The sequence below is a fragment of the Tasmannia lanceolata genome, unplaced genomic scaffold (genome assembly GCF_043159265.1).
Source record: "Tasmannia lanceolata isolate RefF3 unplaced genomic scaffold, GAP_Taslan_0.1 ptg000004l, whole genome shotgun sequence".
Classification (NCBI taxonomy): Eukaryota; Viridiplantae; Streptophyta; class Magnoliopsida; order Canellales; family Winteraceae; genus Tasmannia; species Tasmannia lanceolata.
This window is the reverse complement of record NW_027518681.1, coordinates 7,394,960-7,421,997: the sequence shown is the minus strand read 5'-3', so window position 1 is coordinate 7,421,997 and position 27,038 is coordinate 7,394,960. Positions and strand designations below refer to the sequence as shown.

General features: G+C 37.8%; 1 protein-coding gene across 5 annotated transcripts; it reads right to left on the bottom strand.

Annotated features, from left to right (window-relative positions):
- Positions 1–1,254: 1,254 nt before the first annotated feature.
- LOC143876181 (RNA-binding KH domain-containing protein RCF3-like) lies at positions 1,255–25,875 on the bottom strand. 5 transcript variants are annotated; one of them, XR_013250322.1, is made up of 11 exons: positions 25,737–25,875; positions 22,746–23,481; positions 21,189–21,647; positions 20,403–20,654; positions 19,924–20,259; positions 14,343–14,425; positions 14,131–14,242; positions 12,401–12,561; positions 10,843–10,897; positions 2,169–5,651; positions 1,518–2,072 (listed from the first exon to the last, which is right to left on the bottom strand). XR_013250322.1 is itself a non-coding variant. In XM_077377873.1 (9 exons), exons 2-8 carry the CDS (start codon positions 23,442–23,444, stop codon positions 12,418–12,420), a joined length of 2,085 nt encoding a protein of 694 aa, XP_077233988.1. In that variant the 5' UTR covers positions 23,445–23,481; positions 25,737–25,875; the 3' UTR covers positions 10,684–10,897; positions 12,401–12,417. The 5 variants fall into 5 exon arrangements, 2 of the variants coding, with proteins under 2 accessions (XP_077233988.1, XP_077233986.1); XR_013250320.1 differs by lacking the exons at positions 1,518–2,072; positions 2,169–5,651 and adding an exon at positions 1,255–1,273; XR_013250321.1 differs by lacking the exon at positions 2,169–5,651.
- Between the last annotated feature and the right edge of the window lie 1,163 nt (positions 25,876–27,038).

Below are 27,038 nucleotides of genomic sequence, written 5' to 3'. Positions count from 1 at the left end.
AGTGCAGAATGAAAACATTACCTGTAGGGACAAAATTATGAGTTGAAGAAATGGATTAATGTGGCCATGTTCGGATTGCAAGAAAAACTTTTCTTATGGAAAAAAATTTCTCTAGAAAATTTGTTCTTTCCACAATTTAGAGGAAAATAATATGATTATGGTTAATTTAGAGGAATATCATCTTTAATTGAAGCTATTTCAAAAAAAAAAATCATCTTTAATTTAAGGCCCCTCTAAAGAAAAATTGAAAGTTATATTTTTCTTGGGTAAAAGGAGCGGGCAATTTTTCAATTTTTCTTTCCGAACTTTTCCACAAGATTCCAGAAATCCAAAGGGGTGGGAATATCATAATGCCACCACAGTACTCTTTAAATAAAGGATATTTCTGTCTTTTTCTAACTAAAATAATCTGTCGTTTCAATTCTGTGAAAGTGAAATTGCCGTCGAATTTACTCCATTTGCAAAGCATGGCCAAATGCCATGACTCGTTTTGCAAAATGTCAAACTTTAAGACTCTATTTGCAAATAATCAATAGGAGAAGACTCTTTTTGCAAAAACCCCTAACTTGTTTTTTTGATGAGTATGAACTCATAACTTACAATATAAAACTTGAAATATTTCAATATACACATTGAGTCTTTGTTTATATGCGCCCCCACTTTTAACATGATTTGACATCAAAAAGCGTTAAAGCCTCCCCCCCCCACCCCCCTGCGGGCATGATAAAGCTAAACTTCGGTGGCTCTAGTTTTGGAAATCTAGGGCCGCCGGGGATCGGTGAAGTCTTGAGGGATTCTTTGGGAGAGGTTATATGGGCTTTCTATGGCCCTATTGGGATGACAGATGCTAGTGAGGCAGAAGTGAAAGCAGTTCACCAAGGTATAAAGTGCATACAAAAAGAATCCTTGAACTCAATTACTGTGAAAGGAGATTCTATTAATGCTATATGGTGGCTGACTGGCTTAGAGGATCGGCAGTGCCTCCTTCGAAGTTTGAATCTTTGCTTGACAAAATCAAAGATCGGATAGGCGATTCTTCAATCATAATCAACCATATAAGGAGATCAACTACCTATGTGGCAGATAGTCTTGCACGTGGTGTAGGTAGGCTGGAATTAGAAATGTTTGATTTCCTTCCTCTCCTCTGTGATTGTATTGTTTTGTTTCCTTTTTTTCCATTCTTTTTTTCGTTCTTGTACTTTGGGGTCGACTGTGTCGGTCTCCCGACTTGTTCTCTGAATGAAATCGCTATCTCAACTCAACTCAACTAAGCCTGTCCCAATGAAATTGCTCATTCAAATAAAAAAGTGTCCGTATGAATAGTTTTGTTTCACTAATTCATGCTAGGAAACCTTTTCAAATAAACAAAGCACATAAATAAGTGGCAGACCAAAGAATACATATGAATTCTCTATGGTGGATTTCTTCCTCTGACCACCTATGCTTGTGTGTGAAGAAACAAAGAAATAAGGAATTCGATAAGCTACTAAGCTGACAGAGGGAACCGTAGCCTCCAATTAGCTTCAAAAGAACTTTGGTGGGTTCTTCCTGCCTTCTATTGATAATATCTGAGATTATAAGATTAAATAGAAAGAATCATCTTCCATGTGGTGTGGCAAGCTGACAAGGCCAACCACAAACACGCTAGAATCCCCAAAGACTGGCTCTATCCAAATCTCCCCTACAAAAAAGACTCAACTATAACCAAAACACCCAACAACTAAAGACTCCTTAACATAAGCAACACCCTTACTGGAATTTTCCAACACCCTTATTAGACTCTCCTAGACTCCCTGAACTCTCAAGGGTGTATTTCCCTCCTTGTAGATTGGTCTTGTTCGCAATGCCAAACTCTGGTTAACGCTCGATCAAAGAATGGTAAGCAATCCACGTCACATCTTCTGGAGCAAGGTCTTTCCAGCTTACCAACACTTTAGTGATAGCTTGATGGTTTTGTTTCACCACTCGACGATCAATGATTGGATCTGGTTCCCATTAAAAAAAATATTGTCAACTGGCACTTCGGGCAAATGATCTTGCACCACAAGGTGGTTCTCACCCTTACTCTTAATCTGTGATGCATGGAAAACAGAATGAATTTTAGAATCAGCAGGTAGCTTTCAGTTTATAAGAAACTAGTGCTACACGATCCAAAAGAAGATACAGACCATAGTATCTTGGAGAAAGTTCAGTGTACACACGCCTTGTTGCGTAAGTTTGTTGATGGGGTGAAGCTATACATAAAATCAATCACCCACTGAAAAGTTCGATATGTCTGAGGGGTGACGGCAAACATCGTCATGTGATCCTGTGTTTTGATCAAGTTTTGTTTGAGTTCTCTTAGAATGGTACCTCAATCCCTAAAATCAATGACTTCAACCTTCGACATCTAATCAATCAAGAGAGGAGACGCAACACCATACACCCCTTCAAATAGTTGAATGGAATGTGGCCAATCTTGCCCACGGTAGCCATTTGAGCCACTATCTTGTACGACAATTGATGGAGCATCTCAGATAGGCATCTCAAGGAAACGATTCAAAACCTATGACTGCAACTCAGGTCGATTTTTTGGGAATTCGGGTTGAGCCTTTACCATAAAATGGGGTCAGGTTCAAGTTGATTGCAATTCATTATTAAGCAAAAGTGCAACCCGACCAGACCCAACCCAAGTTGCACCCCTATAAAAACCCCGCTTTGATCGTCTGTTTGAGGATGATATGCAGTAGCTGTGGGAAACTATATACCTTCCATTTCAAACATTTCTTGCCAAAATTGACTAGTAAAATTCAGGTCACGATCAAAGATAAATAATGAGGACATGACATGAAAGTTATAAATATTGTTGATGAAGGTTTGTGCGACAGACATGGCAATATATGGAAGGCTATAAGAGGTTCAAAATGAGCATACATGGAAAGTCTATCTACTACCACCATAATTACTAACTTATCTGTTGAAATAGGTAATCCTTCGATGAAGTCCATAGCAATATATGTCCATATTCTTGTGGGAAAGGGAAGAGGCTCCAGAAGTCTAGCTGAGAGAGATTTTCATACTTCACCCTTTCACAAGTGTAGCACTCTTAGAGGAACCACTTCAAAACGCTTCGCATCCCTAGCCAATAAAAGAGAACTTCTATTCTTTGCAGAGTATTAGTACAACCCAAATGCCAAGATGTGTGTGAACTGTGAAGTGTGCATCACTTTCAAAATTTTATTTTGAAGCGATGTGGACCCAAGAAAGATTCTCCCATTATAATAAAGAACTCATTCAAGAGATGTTCTCTTCCTTTTCCACCTTACTTTTTAACTCAACCTTGGGATCATTGATCTGGTAATGTTGGACCTTTGATATCATTGATCTGGTAATGTTGAACCTTTGAGATCATTGATCTGGTAGTGTTGGACCTCCTCCCCACAACTACAGAGAGGGAATGATGTGTCATGTACCTCCCGACCGCCAATAGTTCGCGAAAAAGCATCGGCTGCTAGAATTTCCCTTCCATTTCGAAACTCAATGCAGTAATCATACCCCATTAGCTTGGTCAACCATTTTTTTATGAGCTTCTATGGCAATTCTCTACTCAAAGCAATATTTTAAACTATGTTGATCAGTTCGTATGATGAATTGACGGCCAAGAAGAAAGTGTCTATTTTTGTACAACTATGACATGGCAAGCATCTCTTTTTCATAGGTCGATAAAGAGAGTGCTCTTCCCCCTTCAAGGATTGACTGAGGAACGAGAGAGGGCGTCCTTGCTGCATGAAAACATTGCCTACACCTTGTCCACTTGCATTACATTCGATCGGGAATTCCTTGGAGAAATCAGCACAAGAAATTCTCCCCGTCTCGGGTCTCCTATTTGGTGACGGCTGCAAGTTACTTGGACCGATCAACTTTTCCGGCAATTCTACCATTTCTCTAGGGCCCCTTCACGCGAGGTTTCAAGCCAATGCGAATATCGACCGGTGAGATATCATTATTTATGATTTTTAACCCTTTGTGGTTTTAACCCTTGTGGACTTGTCATTTTGTCTCATTGATACCCTTGGCCATATGTATATTTACCTTTGCCTTTACATACATTGTTACACAAGGTAGGAGGATAGTTTAGGCCCTAAACGTATTAGTTATTACATTCTTTATTTTCCAAATTGTGTTTAGACTACGTACTTCTTGTTGCCCGTTTATATTTTATTGCCTTCGAATGTGAACTTTATAGGCAATGAATGTGTAAGCAGAATTTTTGACTTATTGTTGGATTATATCAAAGGTTAGATCAAAGTAAATCTCTTAATAAGAGTCGATTAATTTCTAAACGACTAATCTGAAAGTGGGAATGATTTGTGGTAATCTATATGAAGTGGCCGAAGTAAGGAAAAGGGTGGCCGGATTCAAGGGAAAAGGAGGAGGTTGGATGTGGAGGTGAGGGAGGTTGCGGACGGCGGCAATGAGACGCATTAGTAGCCTGTAGGGTTAGGGTCTTTAGGGTTAGAGTTGAAGGGGGGAGGAGGGGAGTATTATAGGCGTTAGGGTTATGGTTTGGAGATTAGGGTTTGAAGGGGGAAGGATGAGGGGAGTATCATAGTCGTTAGGGTTAGGGTGTGGAGATTAGGGATTGGAGATTAGGGTTTGAAGGGAAAAGGATGAGGGGAGTATTATAGTCATAAGGGTTAGGGTTTGGAGATTAGAGTTTAAAGGGGGAAGGATGAGGGGAGTATTATAGTTGTTAGGGTTAGGGCTTGGAGTATACTTTCGGATGGGAACTGAATGATTTGATTCTAGTGGGGAGGAGGATTCTGAATTTTGGGTTAGTGGAAGTAGGAAATGGACATGATGGTGGAAGGAACAGATATATTTTTAATGGGGACCCCCGGTGTTTGGTGGTGGTACGAGGTGGAGGCCGCCGAAGATCGGATGATGTTGTTGGGTGGTTGGCTATCGTACACGATTAGGGGCGCACAATAGCTCTAGGCCTTCGAGCGGGATTTTTGAAAATTGAATTCGCGAGCTAGAATGTGGTGGAGATGTCTGTGTGACGTGGCAGGTCACGATCTTGACTTGGTGGGCCCCACAAACACGACACTTTTTTGTTGGATTCAATACAATTGAGGCTATTGGGTAATGGGTTTTTCTTTTGGGTCAAGGAGAATGCTCCTGGGCAATTCATACTATGTAAATTTGGTGGGACTACTGGTCCCCATTGTAAATTTTGCTGGATTGAATATATTTGTCAATTTTCAAAGAAAAAAATTTTACTCATTTAGCTCCTACGCTTCTCCAAAATAACCCACGAACATCCAGATTTGCACCAGATACCATTGTAGAGCTTCTCCCTATATGTGAAACGCAGCAATGGTGAGTCTTTCCTCTGCCTCAGCATGATGAAAAAAGCAAAGAGTTGTTCAACCCTTTATATCCATCCCAACGGGTCTCTGTTCTCGAATGTGGGAAAATTAAGTCTCACCCAGCGAGATTGAATTCCTCCAGGTAAATTGGATTTGGAAGATTCTGTCCCTACACCTCGTGGCAGCCCCGGTTTCTCCTTTTTCCCTTGTTCATGTTGCTTGTTATCCCTTCAAGCATGCAATCAGCCTCTGTCTGTTTAGCTTCCATAGCAGCAAGTCTTTGATGATCTCCATCAAGGTCTGTTTTAAATTGAAGTTAGGTGATTCCTCCTACCTTCCATTGATATTTTTTGACATTAAATACAAAGATAATCATCTTCTATATGGTGTGGCAATATGATATGATGATATGGCAAAACATGCTAGAATCCCTGAAGACTTGCTCGATCCAAATCTCGTAAAAAGACTTCCACTATAACCAAACACCCAACAACTACAAGACTCACAAATGTAAGAAACACCCTTATTGTACTCTCCAAACACCCCTATTGGACTCTCAAGGACATATCACTCTTGCGGAAGGAGAAAGAAAAGCCCAAGTGCCAGTTTCTGTGTCGTGCAAATTATTCAAATAGACGTATGGGAAAGGAAAACAGATCTAAATGTAATATTGAGTGTCAATCCAAAAACAGCTTCAATAAGCTCTCAAGAAAAACCCTCAAGTACACCTTTTTCCATCATTGGAAAAAGAAAGGAAAATAATGATCATGGGTATGTTTTAATGTACCTAATCCAGACCCAATAATATTAATGACTAACTAGGAAAGGAGAAAAAAGAAAAAAGAATATGGTTTTTCTTTTCTTTTAGTGCAAAAAATGTCTAAAAAAGAACCAAAGTACAACAAAATACGAAAAAAGAAGGAAAGTAGTTTTTCGAAAGAAATACCCCACAAAACAGAAGGAAAAGACCTAATAATGAGCCAGGAGAAAAAAAAATACAATAACTCTGCTAGATGGACAATTAAGGCACGAAAAGGAGGGGGAGATCTACACTTTAAGTGGCGTGGGTAGGGAAATAGTTAAGATACATTACAAGATGGAGAGAGGGAGGGTGTAGTTAGGATTTGAGAGGCGAGATGAGGAAGGCCTTTTTTTTTCTTTTTTTTTCTTTTTTAAATATCATGAGGAAGTAAGGCTGGTGTAGGCAATTACAAATGTTTAGGATCGTCAGGATTTGAAGGAGAGAGACTTGAAGTGTAAGGGTGGTGTAGGCAATTAAAATTTTTTAGGATTGTTAATGAGAGAGAGAGAGAGAGAGAGAGAGAGAGAGTGATGTTTGTTAGGATTTGAGAAGAGAGAGATCAGAGGAAATAAGGGTGTCATAAGCCTAAATTGAGCGTATTTAAAAACGCATATCTTAAGCTTTAAATAAGACTTATGTGGGTCTTTTTCCAAGAAATTAATATTAAATCGAAATGAATAAAACATGTGCAACTAGAAATCCCTAAAACTAGCAACTCTTTTTTTTTTAAAAGATATAAAACTAAAACTAGCAACCCTAACTCTAATCAGTTGTGAAGTATTTGTTGCTTGTAATCCTACCTATATTAACCCAAACTACTATAACTCTACTCTTTCTATACATTTCGTGTTGGCTTCTAACAAGACCTGTTACATGAGTCCATGTTGGCTTTCAATTATGCTTCTGACATGTTTTCTCTTTTCTTTAAAGTTTTTCACTTCCTGCATTTTCTCTTTTCTAAACCCCTTGTTTCCCACCTCCGCTTTCTACATCGCTTCTTGCACTCGTTTCCCACTGGTAACTATGGTCTGGACAGATCATGCATTGGAGACCCTCGATTCTGTTTCTATAAAATAATGACATAGGACCTCATATCGGAAGATCACATCTCCGTAGTACAGATTATAGAAATTAATACAACTGGAGATTGTAAAAATCCTCATGTGACACATCATAACAGTACGAAGACAACCATCTGAAATCTGAGGTACCCGAAAAAACATAACATATGGTTCTGAAAATGGTTCTAGAAATGGTACCTTCTAAACAGATAAACTAAAACAATAAGTCTTCTAACAAAAATTGCATCAAGTTGACTCAGAATAGAGGAAACCCATGTTAAGTAGAGGAATCCATAGAACAATTCTTTGTTGAAAGAATGGTGCGACATACTATAATCTGGATGTGTCACCCACAATAAATTTAGGCTACAGAGTAAACTTGCACGATTGCAAGACAAGAGAGAAGCTTATTTAGTGCTACATATTTGAAATACCTAACAAAACAGAGGTAACCTCAAGTGGCATACCCCTCTGAGGCTCAGATATGTATTTAGAGCTAAAGATTTGAATTTGGCATATGAAGACTTAAAACTATTATTTTATATTTCACGGGCAAATCAACTTATAGCTTTGACACAATGAAATTATGTTTGATGCAGATAATGAGTATCTACACTAAGTTGATATATCTGATGCACTGACAAGGTAACTTGAAAGAAGAAATAGTGGCCCCATAGATGTTCCACCCCATGTCAATCTAAGACGAAAAATAAGTAACTCAACACTAATAACTGAAACAGAGTTAGAACGAGAAATACCACACTATATCTGCATGGAATCACATGATTGGTAAGAAATTTCATGTCTTGTTAGTGATGGAACAAAGAAAATGAACACTTGAAATTCCTTCTGATAATTGATCAGATTGAATGGGACCTAATCACCAAAAAATCTGTAAATTATTACCTAAAACACCCAAGGTCTCCTGAAATTTATTAAACAGGCCTAAGTTTGATGCATTTCTTCCTATGTACCAGGCGGTGACAATGAAGAGAAAAATGTCAATAACCTCGACAGCATCATGTAAAAACAAACTTAGGTTTAATAGACATAAATAACGAAGACAGAGACAGAGTGAGGTATATAAGGCAGTTTGAAGTAATTGAGACATCATCTGTATCTGGGCAGGTGAGGCGATTGAAGGAAAACTAGCAACCAATTCAATACTGATCCAAATAAATTGAGTTAAACAATAAGTTTTCTAGCATGAAGACTGTGTTACCTGATTAAAAAATCAGTTCAATTGATACCTGGGAGCTGCTAGGTTGGAGGAAATTCTTAGTCAGGGGGGTGGCAATGATAAAAACAGAATAAAAGACATCACACCGAAACATTACTCAAATTAGGTGACATTTTATTTAGCCTTCTGAAATTCATAATGTAAACAAAGGTTAAGCTTCAAATGATTGTTGCATGAAACATATTAGAGGGAAGAATTGAGAAGTAGTACAACAAAATCAAAAGATACAAGGATAATCTTATCGACAATAAACCAGAATGTTCTCAATGACGTATATGGAAGTTGAATGATCACAAGATATTGAGCAGACTTGACTTTAAATTTCACAAAATTTTGAAATCATTACATCTTTAGAATATAACTTGGCGGTTAGAAACTCATACTTGGGCAAGTCAATGAGTGACAGATACGAGTGTGGACACGAATTTGAGTGTCAAATGTTGACACAGATACAAGCGGAAAGCACTAAAAATCTAGAAATGGAGACATGTTCGTATACTTACATACATATAAAATTATTGTTTGCTAATCATAATTTGCAACAAGATGAATGTGACAATCATTTAGCAAACTAATGAAACTCAGGAATAAGCCACTAGAAGTATAAAACAAACACGAGATAATCAAATAGATGTGCACTCATCAATCTTATTTATTTCTATTCAAACTTCAATCTGCAATGAGAAAGAGATACTAATGGGGTACAATGAATATAACATTGGAAGAAGAGTTTGAACTTCTTTTTTTTTTTTTTTTTTTTTTTGGGGGGGGGGGGGGCGTTGGGTTTACAAATATTAATTAAGACAAATATTTAATAATAAAAGAGGTAAACACAATAGTCAATGATAAGGGAAATGCTAAATGCGCCCCTTTTTCATTACTAGGGACACCGAGCTACAATGTATCTACGACTGAAAAGGTGCTGATGTACTTCACATCTGAAGGAATGAAGTGACCTGATTGCGACATACAATGCAACTAGGTGTCCCAATTGATGAAAAATGGCGCATTTATCATTTCCCAATGATAAAACAGTATTTCACACCAAAAACAGTATAAAATGTGTCAAGACTCCCACATTAAGTCAGACACTTATAGCAATACATTTAAAAGTGCCGAAAGGACGGTCGATACTTGTTGCCATGCGTGCCATAGTCAACGAGTGTGTCAACGGTAAATTCAAAGTGTCGACTAAATCATTGTAACAATTATCAGTGACTCAATGGTTACTATACGCACGATATCTCTAGACACTTATATACCAGTATATGCACTGATGCACAAATGCACACACAAAGACACAGACTCCTAAATGTGTGTGAATTCAAGAATGAAGAAACAGAGGATTGTAAACACTTACAAAGAAGAAAAAATATCCTATAGATATGAGGTTCACACTGAATATGTAGATCATAAACTAAATGGGTCAATGTAAACACGGGCGACTCATACAGGCAGATTGACAACAGGTTTCTGAAATGAGAAATTTCCAGTGTACTGAAAAGCAGTTCCTCATAAGAATAGTTTTACTAAGATCAGAAAATGTCAATACCTAGTTCGGCAAATAACACACCTGAGGACCAAGATTCATCATAAAGAACAGCAGCAAAAAAGGGTCAAAAGAAGGGTTAAAATTAAGACAGACCCTTACTGTCGGTAAAGTGATGACACTAGCGAGACACCATGGCTTAGGAAATCCCTATTTTGGAAAAAAGTGGGACTGATTTCAAGATTCTAAAAGTTTCTATTTTGTACTGAGAAAGTTTAAGTTGAACTGTGAAGGATGATGGAGCATTGTTCTATAGTTAGAAGCAGTGTCTAGAATAGAAAGTAAGCGATTAGAGTACGTTTTATTCAGAATATGATTTTGAGAAATTTTGTTGGGTGTTTTGTATACTAACTTTTTAATTTAAATTTGGAATTGTAAGTTACATCTAGCCCTGCCCTTTTTAAGTTACCTTTAGGGGAAGTTAAGAAATTTAGGAGGTGAGAATAATTTAGGAAAACTTTAGTTTAGTGAGGAAAGGCTTGGGAGATGCTATTCCTCTAATTCATGTTGAATAACTGCTTTTTGGAGTGCTTGAAGTGCAGACAAACTTCGGCATTTGGGATTAAATGTTTCACATAACCGATTTAATGTCCTTTATGCTTTTACTTATGTTCCCGTGGTGATTGCAATTTGTGTGGTGGTTTAATTTGATTTTCTCTGAATCACAACCCAAGGGTATGTTTTCATGCAATTGAAGTAATAATCAAAGCAACTTTCGAAAAATTAATCGATTACAAAATTTTGAAAAGAAATTAAGTGAATAATTATACAAAGTAAATTTATATACGAAGAATGCCACCGCATGATTTCATTTAATCAATTTTCTTCACACAACAAACCTGGAAGTAAACACCTTTGAGGCCATCAAACAGCATCATGAAAAGCTCGGCTTATCTGCCACATGTAAAACATGGATTGAAGATAAAATGTATCAAAGCATAAGGTGCTAGAGTACCTAGAATTGCAACAAGCCAACAGTGCCATTAAGAGAAACTGAAATACTAGAACCACACCACCAAAATGCCACAAATATTATGCCATTAGAAAGGACACATCTAAGATAGCAAAAGAACATTAGAACACACATTTATGTTATCTCAGCTCCCCAATAAAACATTTCTTACCAACCTCTAATATGGCATCCAATGAAAGCAGATACCCACGACAAGTGAAAACATGCCTAGGAAACTGCCCAACTGATATAAAGTTTGCTGCACGTGACATGTATGGGCAGCAGTGAACCGGAAGGGAAACTTGATTTACATGGTAATGAGTACTAAAATAAGGAAGTTTAAAGGGGTGTGTGCTTTAGAAGCTATTAATGGTCCTAAGCATGTACAGCCAGCCTACATCATAAAGTTTTAGATACTAGATAAGTAGATATAATATAATAGGAAAGAAATTTGCAATATAACTAATGACTATCTAATGAACCAATAAAATAGTGCTCTAATTTTCCATCGAAAATGTAGAGTGACTCGTCGATCAGCTAGATCCATCACCAAGTGGTGTTTATAGATTGGCAACCAATTATCACAAAATGACAATTATGCTATTAATCAAAATATACCCTAGCCTTCCTCTTTTGAATTCAATTGAAATGATTCATAAGTATAGCCTGTATAGGTAATAAACGGTTTCCTTATAAAGTAATGCTAGAAGCAGTGCAGGGAATAAAATTAGAGAAAACCTGAGCTGCCCTTTAATGCGACAAACATCATTTGCCAAAGTTAAAGTCTTCCAAAAGAAAATGAACAAGTACCTGCCCCTAAGGTGATTGGTTCCCTTATAAGTGGCAAGATGGGGGTAATATGGAGCTCATTAATCTTCTTAATACACAATGAACCCATGATAAAATTGTTTGGAGACACACTTTGTCAAAGGAACAAGAAGTGCATGGAAGGTATTTTTGCTGGTAAAGGTTCAATAGCATTGTATTCCTGATAGTTTTCCTTATACATAAAGTTTCAACCCCTGTCTATTTATGTCATTCCATGAGTGCCAAAGGTGCAATTGCGTTACTCCCAACAATTCTTCAATAAAAATTGGATGGGTGTGAATTCCATGAAAGAACCGGTGGATCTGCAAATTTTGAATCTGTCCCTAGAAATGTTCCACTGAGGTTTGAACATGATACTCTCAAAACTGGAAAATTAATTCTCGCATTCTTCAAGGCTTCTCAGTCTTCGGCTGACGAGCAAGTTTCGAACAACAAAATTAAATACCAAAGTATTAGAGATATTCATTTCCATCTTTATAAATAAAAAATATAAAACATTAATAATGAGTCATAACACTAATCATTCTGGCTATGGTTAACAAAGGAATGCATCACACTGGCCCCCACAAGCTCAAGGATAAAGATCCTAAGGCAACAGGAAAGAATGAGTAAGTTACCTATCTAAAGTGGCAAATCAAGGCGAGCCGGACCCACTCATTACAAATGCTTGAAGAAGACTCTGTGCAGCATGAGTCTGTTCAGGTGTTCCAGATATTATTATCAGAGTCTCCGTCGCTCGTTGTCTGGGTTCAGTGATGGTAATTTTTGCGCCAGAAATCTGAAATTGTGCTTACTAGTAAGTATCAAAGCATCAAGGACACATGTGCACAAAATGTGAGCTATGCCACAAATATCTCCGAGATTTTCAAAATATCGCATTTTTATCACGACATTTTGATAAAACGACAAAATTCCGAATAATCCCGAGATTTTAAAAATATAGCGATATTTCCATTTTTTATCATAAAATATCATGATATTATCTAGATATTTTTACGATATTTTTTTTTTATATCTTTTTCTTAAATTTTATATTTTTATATATTTTATAAATAACTTTATTTTTATCATTTTTCCCGATATAAACCCGAAAAAAAAAATTAATATATCCCGAGATTTTCAATTGCCGAGAAATTCCCGAGAACGATATTTGTGACATAGAATCATATTTGTCAAACTCTTACAAGTCGAACGAGTCAACTCACGAGTCGAATCGAGTCGTCGAACTTTCGAGTCGAGTCTCATGGGTGACTCGCCTTCGTTGAAGACTCTTATAAGTCATCTGGTAACTCTTATGAGTCGTTGTGAGTCAAGACAAAAAAATAAGACTCTTACAAGTCAAGTCGAGTCGCTGGGCCTATGCTTTCTTGTTTTAAAACTTGGAAGTTGGAACTTAGAACTTAATTATTATTATTTTAATGGTAGGCAATTGCATTGAATGCCAAAAAAAGACCGAGGGAGTCTATACAACTAAAGAGAAAGAAAAAGAAAAGGAAAGACAAGAACAAGTCCCACTGTAAGGGTCAAGGAGGAACGAAGTCAAATAGCTCAACTCTCTCCCTAGAGTCACCATATCTAGCTAAACTTTCTTACACCATTGGCTGACTGCCTAAGATGATGGAAGGAAATCGATGCATCCCCCGCCCTATCTTGGATCTCATTGAAGAAAACAGCAAATCTCCAAGGGAAGGAATGAGAGCCACTATGCCACCTTATCACATTGGGCGAGTCTCTTCTACCACTACCTTATTCAAATCTTCATTCTCAAGATACCTTATTCTTGATAGGTAGCACGCACTTCAGCTTCGTTAGCGTCTACGCCTTCAATGGGATCCGCAAAAGCCCATTTCATAGCTCCAAATTCATCCCTCAAGACTCCTCCAATTCCAGCAGGGCCAGGGTTCCCCATACTAGACCCGTCAAAGTTTAACTTCAAAAAAACATGTGTTGGAAGCTCCCAGCCTTGGACAATCTTGTGTTCTTGGCCTGAACCACCACGAATCTCCTTCCAACCATGCCATAAATCATGGGCGGATACAAATCTAATGCAATGAAGGGTTTTCACCCATGGTTAATTTCCAACCAGAAATTAATTATTTTTGTGCATGCAAGTTACAAGCATATAGTTATTTATATTTTTAGCTTAGTACTTTATTTATGTGCTATTGGTTTATATTTTTTGCATGCTTCTTCATCTTTTGATATATAATTATATTTTTTTCAACTAAATTTTTGTTCTTGTCAAAAACTCTTACGAATCACGAGTCATAAAATTAAGAAATCGAGTCATGAGTCGAGTCACGAGTTGACAACTATGCATAGAATGTGAGCACATCTCAAATCAAACCTGGCGGATTTGTTTTAGACAGCCTCCATCCTCTCCATAGATAGTAGGAACAAGAGCTCGAGGAACAACCACTTCTACAGTTGTGTTTGTGATAACAGCTGGCTGACTTCCACTACATAGATAACAAGAAAAGATCCAAAGTAATGTTATGGCGGGAGAATTCAACAATTGAAAAGGTTAAACAAAAACTGAGAGAATCGAAATGTACGAACCCTCCGAATCCTCCAAACCTCCTCTGGTGGGCTGTTCCTGCATAGTCAGATATGCCAACTGGACCACCACCATCGCTTATACCCTACACAGCAGTATACAGAAAATAAAAATAGATTTGGGTGGAAACCATAACAAGCAATATGGCATTCCAAAAAACAATATATATCAAGCCATAGAAGGGTTCCTACTCTTTAAGGAAATGGATTTCTAGTCAATGAAGTATAACAGGTGAAAGAATCATTTATGACAACTTAAATCCAAGAACTCAAATTTTCAAATATAAGGTCCTAGGTAGACTTCACTACATAAATAATACAGAACAATAATGTGGAGAGATTAAATGTGCGGGTGGCCTAACATGACCCAGGTAGTCAAACTAAAAAATGGCCTAGGCAGCCAACAACCGTGGATGCCTGGACAGTCATCAGCAACTTAAATTAGCGTTAAAGTATATGGAGCACTATGTATGATTCTAGGAAATATTACATAAAAAACGATTAGAAAACACATGCAAGTTTTCGCAATAAAAATGATGAACTGAAATGAAAAAACGTCCCTATTTCAGGGGTACATTTCCAAACATTACCATAAACAAAATTGTCATCATCTGTGGCTGGATGAGACCAATTCGGACCAAAGTCTTGCCGCCTAGCTAATATGGTACTGGAGGAGATTCTGGCAATAGGAGCTCTGCCATCCACCGAAACGCATTATAAATCTAACATCAAATTTCAGATTGATTTTTCGATGCCACTGGCGACCTTCCGCTGGTTGGACTCTTCTCCAGCTCCATATTGCCCGGACAGATATTCTGGCATTGTTAGTCTCATCCATCCATTGGAGATCACCGTGCTCTCTTTTGAAAATTCACCCCTGAAATAGGGCATTTTAGCCATTTCCCTACGAGTGGGTTTGGCTCAGCAAGTATCACCTTCTCTTCCATTGCACACGTGTCAGATGCATCTTTTTAAGGGAAATGAACAAGTCTTTCCGAGAAGAATTGATTCTATACTCACTAGAAAGAGTGATATTTAACGGTTAAGCACGTGTATATAACCATAGAGGCCATTTGGATACGGATCTTAGAATCTTGGATTTCACAATGGAAGCTGTGTAAAATTCTGGATAGTACAATGGAAGTAGGTGTTGCAGATGTGGGGGAAGTAGGTCGCAGATAGTAGGAGATCACCTCTATTTCCAGGTTTTAGAAATCTCAGGATGGGGAAGACATTTCTAAAACCTGGATTTCTTACTTAAACCCTTCATCTGCAACCTACATCCCCCACATCTGCAACCTACATCCCCCACATCTGCAACCTACTTCCATTGTACAATCCAGAATTTTATACAGCTTCCATTGTGAAATCCAAGATTCTAAAATCCACATATCCAAACGGCCCCATACTCTTTTTGAAAGATTAGAAGCAAATTTATTAAAAACAAGAAAAACAGTAGTAAAGCTGATCCCTCGCAACATAAAAGCAAAGAGAAGATGTGTGCGTGCGCACACATACACGCACACATACACAGACAACAAAAATAACTTACATATCGGAGACACCATCTCCAACACATAAAACCTCCCCATCCACCCCCTCTTAGCCAAAACATGTCTATACGAGTGATATAACAAAAGGAAATATTAGTCAATCTGCAAATATCTCTTATCTGTGATAAAACACATAAAGACACCATGGGCACCAGGCATATCTCAGAGGCCCACGCAATAGCATTTTGCCAAATTCGCCCCACGCATGTAGATTTTTTTAGAGCAACATTGGACTTCTTCAATCCTTCCAAATTCTCTCTCATTCCCACTTCATTAGAACCCCCACCACCCCAATAGGGCAGGGAAAAACTTTGAAGATGGAGCAATGATCATCTTGAATCACACCACCGACACCTGCAGGAACCAAGTAACCTTACACTACCATCAATAATTTAATTTTAGTAAATATGGTGGCCACAGAGCCCCATAGCAACTGGTCCCTTCTTGGATTAGCACCAGGCCATCTGATGTAGGACCAACTGGGAGGGCCTTTTAAACTTTGGAAAATTGGGTAGGATCTGAAGTCTGAACTAGTCCTAGGCAGTGATTTGGATCCAATCTAGGTTTAGTTTGTAAAGGTTTCAAAGGTGATTGAATCTGAACTGGTACGAAATAAAAATCACACTAGATAGCATAAAAAGTACAAGGATTTGTTGCACTGTCTTAACAATCCGAGATCTGATAGAACTTTCCAAAACAGTAAAGAAGGTTTGTGCACCAGCTATCAGCAAGAAAATTGCGGAAAACTCCGAACATGTTCATGTTCATGAGGTTATGAACAAATCCAAGTAAAAAAACTGAAATTTAAACAAAACTAGTTATCTTGATATAATAACATAGGAAATAGAATGATGGAGCCACACCAACTTGACCAAACACACCAAACCAATGGTTGTCAAGGCACCACACCCAGACAAGGGGCATCACATCGACAAGTTGCAAAATTGCAAACGTAACCTTTTTTATCAATTCTTAGTTCATTCATGCATTCAGTCATTCATTCACATAATTCTCTAAGATGCATACAAACAAGCATTTATATAGAGGGGCAGCTTGGAATACAAAAGACTTCGGAATACTAAAAAAAAAATTAATAACTTATTAACTTTGGAATACTAAAAGACTCGAAGTGACTAATAACTTTAAGCACTTCTAGAAAACCTAGAACTTAAACACTTAATTAGTCTACACTCTTAAGACTTTCAAGATCATAAATTTATTAACCAAGTATGCTTTCAAGACCATAAGAGAAAATTACACCCCAACAACTCAACTTAACTCAATAAAGCCTTTGTCCCAAACTAGTTTGGGCCTTGCGGTCGGCTAATGAATTCTTCAAAAAAATTACATGAAGAATCATATCCAAGGTATTGTTCTCTGTTATGTTCCTAGCCATCAAGTCTTTCCTCACTGTTTCTACCCAAGTTGTTTTCGGTCTGCCCCTTCCTTTTTTTACTCCATCAACTTGACACGAGTCACTTCTTCTCACTGGAGCATCCAACGGCCTAAGTTCTAATAGACCCGATTTAGTGATTAGCCCCTTTTTATTTTTCATGAAGGATGGCCCCCATCACAATCTCCCATCACTTCCTCCAATAGTGGCCGTATAGAAAACCACCCATCGAATGATGCAGGATTTGATTCTTAATGTAATAAATTTTAGCATATAGCCCCTTCCCCACAACCATACTGATCTTAAATTATTAATGTATAGTATGTTACCATATCATTTGTAACCATTTTGCTCGCCTAACAAGGAAGCAAATTTCTGTCCAGATGTCCTTCCAAGTGCGGCACTCACCAAACCATATCATTTATAAATAATACTTAGCTTTCAACAGTTTCTTTCATAGAAATGGAAGAGAATTAAGTTTCACCATCTCTAATCATTTTCCTTACATATATATGGCTTGCCACCCCAAGCCCAAGTAGTCACTAAGGCCGCAGCTTAGAAACTTCGAAGGGATTTATGTAGATACTTAGGAGACTAAGTGGCCTGAATAGGTTCCCAATCAGAGGGTGTTGACTAGTGCAATATCAAACAAAGACCAATAGAATTTGTGGGCACTACAGAACAGAAATATCATCATAGCATACTAATGAAGGTTATTACTACAATTTTGGATATAATTATTTTTGAAGAGGTACTTTCAGATATAAATTAATTAAAGAAGATCAAGGGGCACTGAATACAAAGGAAAGTGAATGGGATACAGCCAAATGGAAAGCCACAACCACGACTCTTCTATTAGATCAATATTATAAAGTTATCCCATGGAAGCTTGCTTATACTTTGAGGAGGCTTTGAGTTCCAAAGCAAAACAAACCCAACGGATTATATGAGTAATATATGTCCATCAGGAAACTATTAGCATTGCCAAGGACTGGTTATTGTTGGGTAACGCAGGTGACGTAGGAGTATCAACAAGAGAAGGCCCTTCTCAGTCATAAGCAGTGTTTAGAAACTCAAACCACGACTCTTCTATTAGATCAATATTATAAAGTTATCCCATGGAAGCTTGCTTATACTTTGAGGAGGATTTGAGTTCCAAAGCAAAACAAACCCAACGGATTATATGAGTAATATATGTCCATCAGGAAACTATTAGCATTGCCAAGGACTGGTTATTGTTGGGTAACGCAGGTGAAGTAGGAGTATCAACAAGAGAAGGCCCTTCTCAGTCATAAGCAGTGTTTAGAAACTCAAACTCAGACGAGAAGACCACGGTCGTGCGAGTCAATGATTGATGTGGTCAAATTCTCATCAACTCAAATGAGTCAAAAGAGTTTTTGGTTGACTTCGTAAGGTAAAACTCAAACTTGGCCAAGGTGAAAAGGAGTCGCCTATCGACTAGGGGAGTTTTCACACATTGGTTCGCGTATCCCTAGCCTTCGTAGCAGGGGTTGTTGCCGTTGCCCTTGGAATTAAATAATGCATTCCATCTGCCCGGCGTGTCCTTCTGATCTTCAGATTCTAAGGGTTGTTACCCTGGCTGTTCTTCCCGCTGTAGGTCGAGCCAAAAAAGTAACTTGGTTGACGAACATGGTTTATGTGCCGCTAATGTAGCGGCTTGTCGAGCATTTGACAAACTCACACCATCCATTTCAAATGGGATTTGTCCCGTGGCTCTTAAGCTTTGACACATTTTCATAAGGTCATCACTCATTTGGGTCATCTTCCTTTTTCTACTTAACAATGTGTAATTCCTTCTAAGTTTACAGCAGACATCAATCTATTGCAATTGAAGTATAAATTAGCATTCCAACAAGAAAAAAATAAATGAAGATGCATTAAGTTAGAGCAAACTTTGAATCAAGTTATACATTACAATTTACATACCAAGCAAGGAAAACAATTAGAAGATAAAAGCAGTGTTTAAAAACTAGTGACACAACAAGGAACTCGCCCGAATCGACAAGGATTTTTCTTGGCCGCGTTCTGCGTCACATCCATGTCTTTAAACACTGGACAAAAGCGTTTTCTGCAATTTAACTCCATTGGTTTACAATAGAATGGGCATACCAGTAATTGTGTACTATACCCTCTCACCATAATAGTGGGGCATGATTACACAAGACCAGGATAGCCCAGCTAACCACATAAGGATATCTTGCATTGCCAAGCTGATTCAGTCATGTCAAAAAAGCTATGATAGTATACAGTAATTTTGGTCACTTTATGGAACATTTTAGCTTTCAACATTCACAACCTTAATTTGCCCATCGAGAATGTGAAAGCAACTGAATTTCCTAACTCCAGGCCCCATTGTTTCTTGCTTAGTGGCACATTTATTTGGAAATCCACACACTGGAGTAGTGGCCAGAAGAAAATCTTGGGTCCAAACACAAAGATGATCCAAAATCTACTTATGCATAGTCCGATCCGAATATAAAAAAACAAAAAGCAACTAACTTACTCGGTTTGCTTTTCACATAACATTAAAAAAGATGGCTCTGATTTACATGAAATGATAAAATAACATAGTAGATATACATATTAACTTAACTTCAAAAAAGAAAATACATGATACCTGGGGTGCCCATGGTGCTGATGGTGGAATTCTTTCAGAAACGTGTGCAGGGAAGCCGGGTGTGTGAATACTGTGTGGGAAAGCAGTTCGTTCAACATGCAGAGGACGACCACTGACAGCATCAAACTTGTGAAATGATGAACCTAAATTGGAATACATTCCGGGAGGCAGGGGATCCATCCTTCCCATATGCGGCACAAATGGAGGCGCTGGGTCAGAAAAGGAACGATGTGGAGGATGAGTCATAGCAGGGAAATTATCGCGGAAAAGATGATGGCGCAACCTAGACGTTATCTGCAACAATGCTTCTTGAACTGCCTCAAATTCCCCAGAAATCTGTAGAGGACATCAAAAATGTCGTGCTAGCATGAAAATTATATATATATATATATATATATATATATATATATATATATAAAGATAATGAATGGGTGACATGTGTACATAGTCGTAATTTTTAACACAACCAATAAGCACACCTGAACTACTTCTTCATTTTCGGTGGCACACCTTGGAATCTGATCCTTTCCCAAGATGCGAATGTGAGCACCTGTTAGTTTTCTCATTTCTGCTATTATGGCACCTCCCTTTCCGAGAAGGCAACCAATCTGATTGGAGGAGACAAGAAGCCTAGATAAGCCTTTGTCTTTATTATCAGGTACACCCCTTGCAATCCTGCTCTGGACACGGAGGAGTGCATCTTGTGCAGCAGAAATCCTATCATCTGGATGCTGCACCAACTAACTTATTGTTATCTGAATTTTTTGTTATAATAGCCTTGAAACTAAAGAATAAAATAGAATCATGAAGAAAACAGAAAATTCTGAAATATCCTTCTATAGAGGAAAGCATAAAGAAAGACCAGAGGTTTATGTCAGAGATATTGTTCTCGCGAATTTATTGGCAAGGGAAAATCTCGGGATTTTTTTTTCCTGGTTTATATAGGGAAGAAATGGTAAAAATAAAATTATTTAAAAAATATATAAATATATGAAATTTAAGAGAAAATATAAAATAAAAATATCGTAAAAATATTTTGATATTATCACGATATTTTATGAAAAAAACAAAAATATCACTATATTTTTAAAATCTGAGAATTAGTTCGGGATTTTGTTGTTTTATCAAAATGTCACGATAAAAACGCGATATTTTGAAAATATCAGAGATATCTGTGACCTAGCCAGAGGTAACTTCATAAATCTTGTACACCATAAGACTGGAACTGACTTATCAAAGGATAGCAAGCCTAACAGAAGCATTACCGCTGGAGCAGAAATAATGATAACACGGTCATCAGAATCAGGGACAGCGTCGAGAATTTTGATATCACAACCTGTTTCGATTTGAATTGTTTTAATTATGCTCCCTCCCTTTCCGATCACACCACCAACATTCTCATTCAAACACAATAACCGAATGGTAAGTGTTTCAGGTGAAGTTTTCATTCGGCCTTGGATAACACTTTCATGATATTGAGGAACATTTGAATGATAATCAGGTCCATCATGAGGCCCACCAGCAAATGGTGGGCCCTGAACGGGGAAATGAAAATTTGGAGGTGGGTAAACTTCTGGCTGAGACAGAGGGCCACCAAATGGATGAGATGGCAGTCCAGTAGGCTTGCTAGTAGGAAATGAATCACGATCACGAGGTGGATTCTCCAAAAGCTGCTGAGAAGCCAATTGAAGCGCTTTTCTGACTGCATCTAACCCTCCTGTGATCTGCAATTAAATAAAGATCATAAAATAATGAATATCATGTAATCAAACTCTTTTTTAACTTATTAGCACATGAATATAGAAAACACTTATTGGACATTACTTATCCAAAAGAAGGGGAAAAGGATGGGTACTACAAATAAAATTAAAGTAAAAGTAAAAGAATACCCATCAAGTTATAAATGGAACATGCCAACCCAAAGCTTAAAAAATAGTAAAGTTGGACAACCGTTGAAAGGAATTATGTCGATAAAAGTTAATGGCGTAAAAATAAAGAAAAGAAAATGCATGAAGATTTAAACATTCTTTTGCTATAAAGAAATAAAGAAATTGGGGACATCTTGTCCCTACCGTTTATGTTGGAATAAAATTCTGTTACCTTTCTCAAAAAAAAAAAAAAACATTCTTTTGCTATCAAATAACATTTATGAAATATATTCTTTTTTTTAATGGTAAATATATTCCATTAGCTAAAGCGGAGACCGAGACAACAGTTAAAAATACACATGGACCATAACCAAGTATACATAATACGAAGAGCTAGGGAGGGAGGAAGTCAGAGAGCTCGACACCCTCTCTGGAAACCCCCTCTCTAGCTAACCTGTCCACCTCACCATTCGTTGATCGCCTAACATGAATAAAAGATATGGACGCAGCTCCAATTCTATCCTGAATCTCATCAAATAAGGAGGCAAACCTCCAAGGCACTGCTTTTGAGTCTCTCAGCCATCTAATGACATTGAGGGAATCCCCTTCCACCACCACCATGTTCAGGTCAACATTTCGAAGTAGTTTCATAAAAAAAGACAGACGCGCGCGCGCGTGTGTGTGTGTGTGTGTGTGTGTGTGTGTGTGTGTGTGTGTGGGGGGGGGGGGGGGGGTTGTTGAGGAATCTACAAAGACACACTACCACTTCGGGCAGAGAATCGTTTTTTGTTTTTGTTTTTTTGCCATGTGTCTCTATTGTTTAAATGAGAAACGAATCACGGTTCGCCTGGTTGCTCATTAATGCAAGTGGAACATGTGGCTAAAATGATTGGCCATCCTAGAGACTACAGAATACGTATTGGAGGTGTATGGCTATAATATTTAGCATGTTACCTGAACCAATTCATCAAAAGGCGAAGCGCATGAAGGAAGTTTCTCTCTAGGAAGGATCCTGATCAGGGCCCCACTGTCCGCTGCCATTTGCTTGATCACGCTTCCACCCTTCCCCAGAAGGCAACCAACATGGGTGGAAAGCACAAGTAATCTAACAACAGCCGGAGATGCCTTCGTATTTGCTTCATCCCCTCCTCCATCAATCTCACCTTCTCCTTCGACCATTCTCTCAAAAACAAGTAACAAGGCCTTCCGTGCCGATGAGGTTGCCTTTTCCGACTCTGAATTCTCCAAGGGTGCAACTTCCTTACCTTCATCCTTCTCATCATGTTCCCTGGTATCAACACCCTCATCAGCCTCATTATTATCTTCACCAGCTTCCTTGCCTTCTTCATTATTAACCTCAGCATCTTTATCAGAACCCACTATAAAAATAATTCTTTCATCACACCCAGGGACAGTTTCTTCAACTCTAACCTTTGCGCCAGTTTCCTGGCGTATCTGGTTCACAATGCTGCCACCTTTACCAATAACACTTCCAGACTTGGAAGTAGGACAAAGCACACGAAAAACAGTAGAGCCGGGAGTTATTTTCAGGGGTTGCTGCGAATATGCAGACTTTTGCCTCTTTCCTCTTCCATTTGATTCCAAAGGGTTCCGATCAAAGGGTCTCTGTTTAGGAGTTATTGGAAAAGACATGTCTATAGAAGATTATAGAGAACCTGTGGGCTCTGCCCTGCACACAATAAATAAAATAACAAAAGATGTAAGATGGTTGGAGAGAATAATTGAATGTCAACAAATAATCTCCACTGAACGAAGGCACAGCCATCAAAATTGCAGTTAAGGGGAAAAAAAGATGACATCCCTCTCAATTTTGTTCTTTCACATAGTCAAGTGAGTTTCGTTTTAAACCTAAACACAAGGAGAATCATTCCCAGTTTTGCCTCTCATTGTCATGATAGATCAAACAAAGTTTCAATCTTGAGAAGTTCCGATTAAATTTGATGTAGTCTGTGTGAATCAGAACCTGCTCTGAAACCAAAATAAAAGGAAAAAAAACCACCAGCAATAGAAGCCGATACAAAAAGTAGAAACCAAACTTAACAACAAATTTTCTATTTAAATAGCTAAGTGCACTTATATAATTATCATCCAAATTGATTTACAAATTTTTTTAGCAATATCTCCATATCAGATTATCTAATTAGAAAGTGAATTGCAGCAAAATTATTAGATCCTACAGAATAGGTTTATAGCATCACATCGATTATCCTGTACTATAATGCCACATAAGAATTTAGCATCATGCATACAGAAGAAGACGACTCTTATTCAAAAAGCAAACCAATGTAAAAATTCCAACCCAAAGGTGGATACAAAGCACTTCGAGATCTCAATAACCCTGAATAAATTGCTATCATTAGTTCTTCCAATTTAGATAAAATTGAACCTGCCCAAATGAGCAACTCCCATAGCCTTTAGACTCGAAACTCAAAACCCAGAAGTTGTATACCGATGTAGGGCGGATCTATGGAAGAGACATTAGGGGTGAAAAGGATGGGTGACAATTAGGATTTTGGATCCTAAAATATGTGATTAGATTGGAAAAATATTTCTAATAGGTTCAGGGTAGGTATAGAAGGGTGCAGTGAGTGGGTGAAAAGAATCCACCAAAACTAGCATGTTGCAAAATGCCACCTTCCTGTTATTTCTTCAGTACATCCAATTTGAGCATAATCAAACAAGTGGCAAAGCAAGCTCTCAGCATGGATTGAGGAAGTAGCTCCTACAACCCTAACATCCCGATGAAGAAAAATTTCCTACTAAAGCAAGCCTCACAGAGAATTGGTGCAGCCCATGGACATATTTTTGGATTTTAAATAAAATAATAATAAGAAAATATAAACAAGAGCCAGTTGTAACTTGTTCAAACAGCAAGGTGAACTTCAAGTTCTTTTCAAAAATTAAAAAAAAAAATCAATTTTCCGAAACCATCATCACGAGTCATCTATACACAATTATAAATGAATTTCCTCCGATTAAATTATATCCCTGCAAGGACTCAACTTCTAAAGTAAAATGTCATGTGTCATACTAAAAGTAATTCTAGAATGAAAAAAAGAAAAGAAACTCACGAGTAATAGCCCTACCTAAAATCCCATTAGAGCAACTCTTAAAATCCAAACTATATTCATGACAAAGCACGGATGCGGGTCAGAACATGGCCAAGGCAAATCGTAAGTCGACTTGGCTTGACATGGTCGAGTACTCAGCTGATGCGGCTGAGTACATGGTTGATACCATCATCAATCACTCGGTAGAGTCAAAGAGTTTTGATTGACTTTGTAGGGAAAAACAAGAACTGGAAAAGAATACGGCCAAGGTTGACGAATCGGGTCAGTCCACGGTAAAGCAAGTGAGTCTTGAAACTATGTTTTAAAAAAATAATAATAATAAACGCACTTGATTTCTAACATCCTATATTCTTTACATTCAATAAATGATAAAAGAAAACTCACTAGATAGATGTTCAGGAAACTGGGTTTTTTTTTTCTAGAATTAGACGGAACCTATTTTCTATCAAGGTTACAACTTTCCGATTCAGTTTCCTCAAACGGACACAAAAATCAAACTAAAATCTTTCAGAATCTTTCAGAAAATCAAAACCCTACAGACTTAACGATGTTTGCGTTAAATCAACTCATAAATCGATCAAATGGAACCAATTCAATGAAATCCCAACCATCCATCATTATATAAACAAGTTCTATGTGCCTCGAACAGATGTTTCAACTAATGAAATCGACTCATCAGAGAGATGAGAAGAACAAAATCCAGAATAAGAAAGGTACAGTAGATAAAATAGTAAAGAAACAAGATAACTCAAGAAAATGAGAACAGACAGACTCAAAAACCCTAGATACTCAATACATGTGTGAATGCAGGAAAAAAAAAAGAATATGCAAATCGCGAATGAGAACTAATTACCTCGGGAAAGAACAGATTCGTATCCGAAACCCTAGAAAGGAAATGCAAGGGATTTGTTGAGAAGTTAGGGTTTTGAAGAGCGAACTGAAGAGAGAATATGACTGAAAGAATAAACAATTATGGGGGTTTTGTTATTTATATTTTATATGCTTCTTTAGGGAAATGATAATAAAAATAGGGTGATAATGAATTCGCACCCCCTATAGGATAATTCGCACCCATAAAGGAGGGTACGTGGCAGACTTTAACGTTCAAGGGGTGCGATTTAACGACATTCATGCTCAAGTGGTGCGATTTATCATACAGGGGATGTGAATTTATCATTGCCAATAAAAAAAATAGGGGGAAATGATAAATGCGCGCCTTTTCATTACTTGGTACACCCAGGTATAGTGTATAATGGCAATCCAGGGCCCTTTTTATTACTTGGGACACCCAGGTGTGAGGAGTAGTGAACTGTGTACAGCTGCCTCTTTTTAGTCAAAGATAAAGTGCACCTGGGTGTCCCAAGTAATGAAAGGGGCGCATTTATCATTTCCCAAAATAGGGCTGTTCTTATGACATTTCCCAATTATAAATGTCGTTAAATATTGGGACCGGGCAGGCCCATGTTTTGATAATGGGACGACTTGGCCTTTTTTTACGAAATGTTATCTGCACAACCATGTTTTAATAATTGCACAACTATAGCATATCTTGTTTTTAAATTGGCTTGTCTGAGCTTTTTAGGAATCGTAACGCCCTTTAACAACTCTTTAAATTATAAAAGCTAAGATGTGTTTGTGCAAATATTAAAACATGGTTGTGCAGATAACATATCTCTTTTTTTTTTACTTTGTCACAATTCAAATCCTTTCTCTTCCAATACCTACTTCCCGTGTCTCAATCACAATCCATTTCAAATCAGACGGCCCAGTGTCCCAGTAGATCATACTTAGAAGTTCGAATCGAATGCTCAATCCCTGCGTATCAACAAGTGTAGAATATTTGTACCCAGTTGCTCCATGACAAAAACAAAATGTGAAATAACAATAGAGAAAAGCCTTCCTGCGCAGAGAGCTTCCCTGCACTTAAAGTGGCTTGAAAAGCCTCCCATTGGTTCGTATAGCGGGTCCACAAAAAGTGACCAATGGGAGGCTTTATAACCCAGTTAGGTGCAGGGAGCTCCCTGCGCAGCTGCGCAAGAACACTTTCCTCATAACAATAGTGTCCGGCTCTTGAAATAAAAAATCTTAGAAGAGGGCGAGGATGAGTGCAAGTGTGACCGAGACTTGAGAGAGAAGAATGATAAAATGTTGAAAA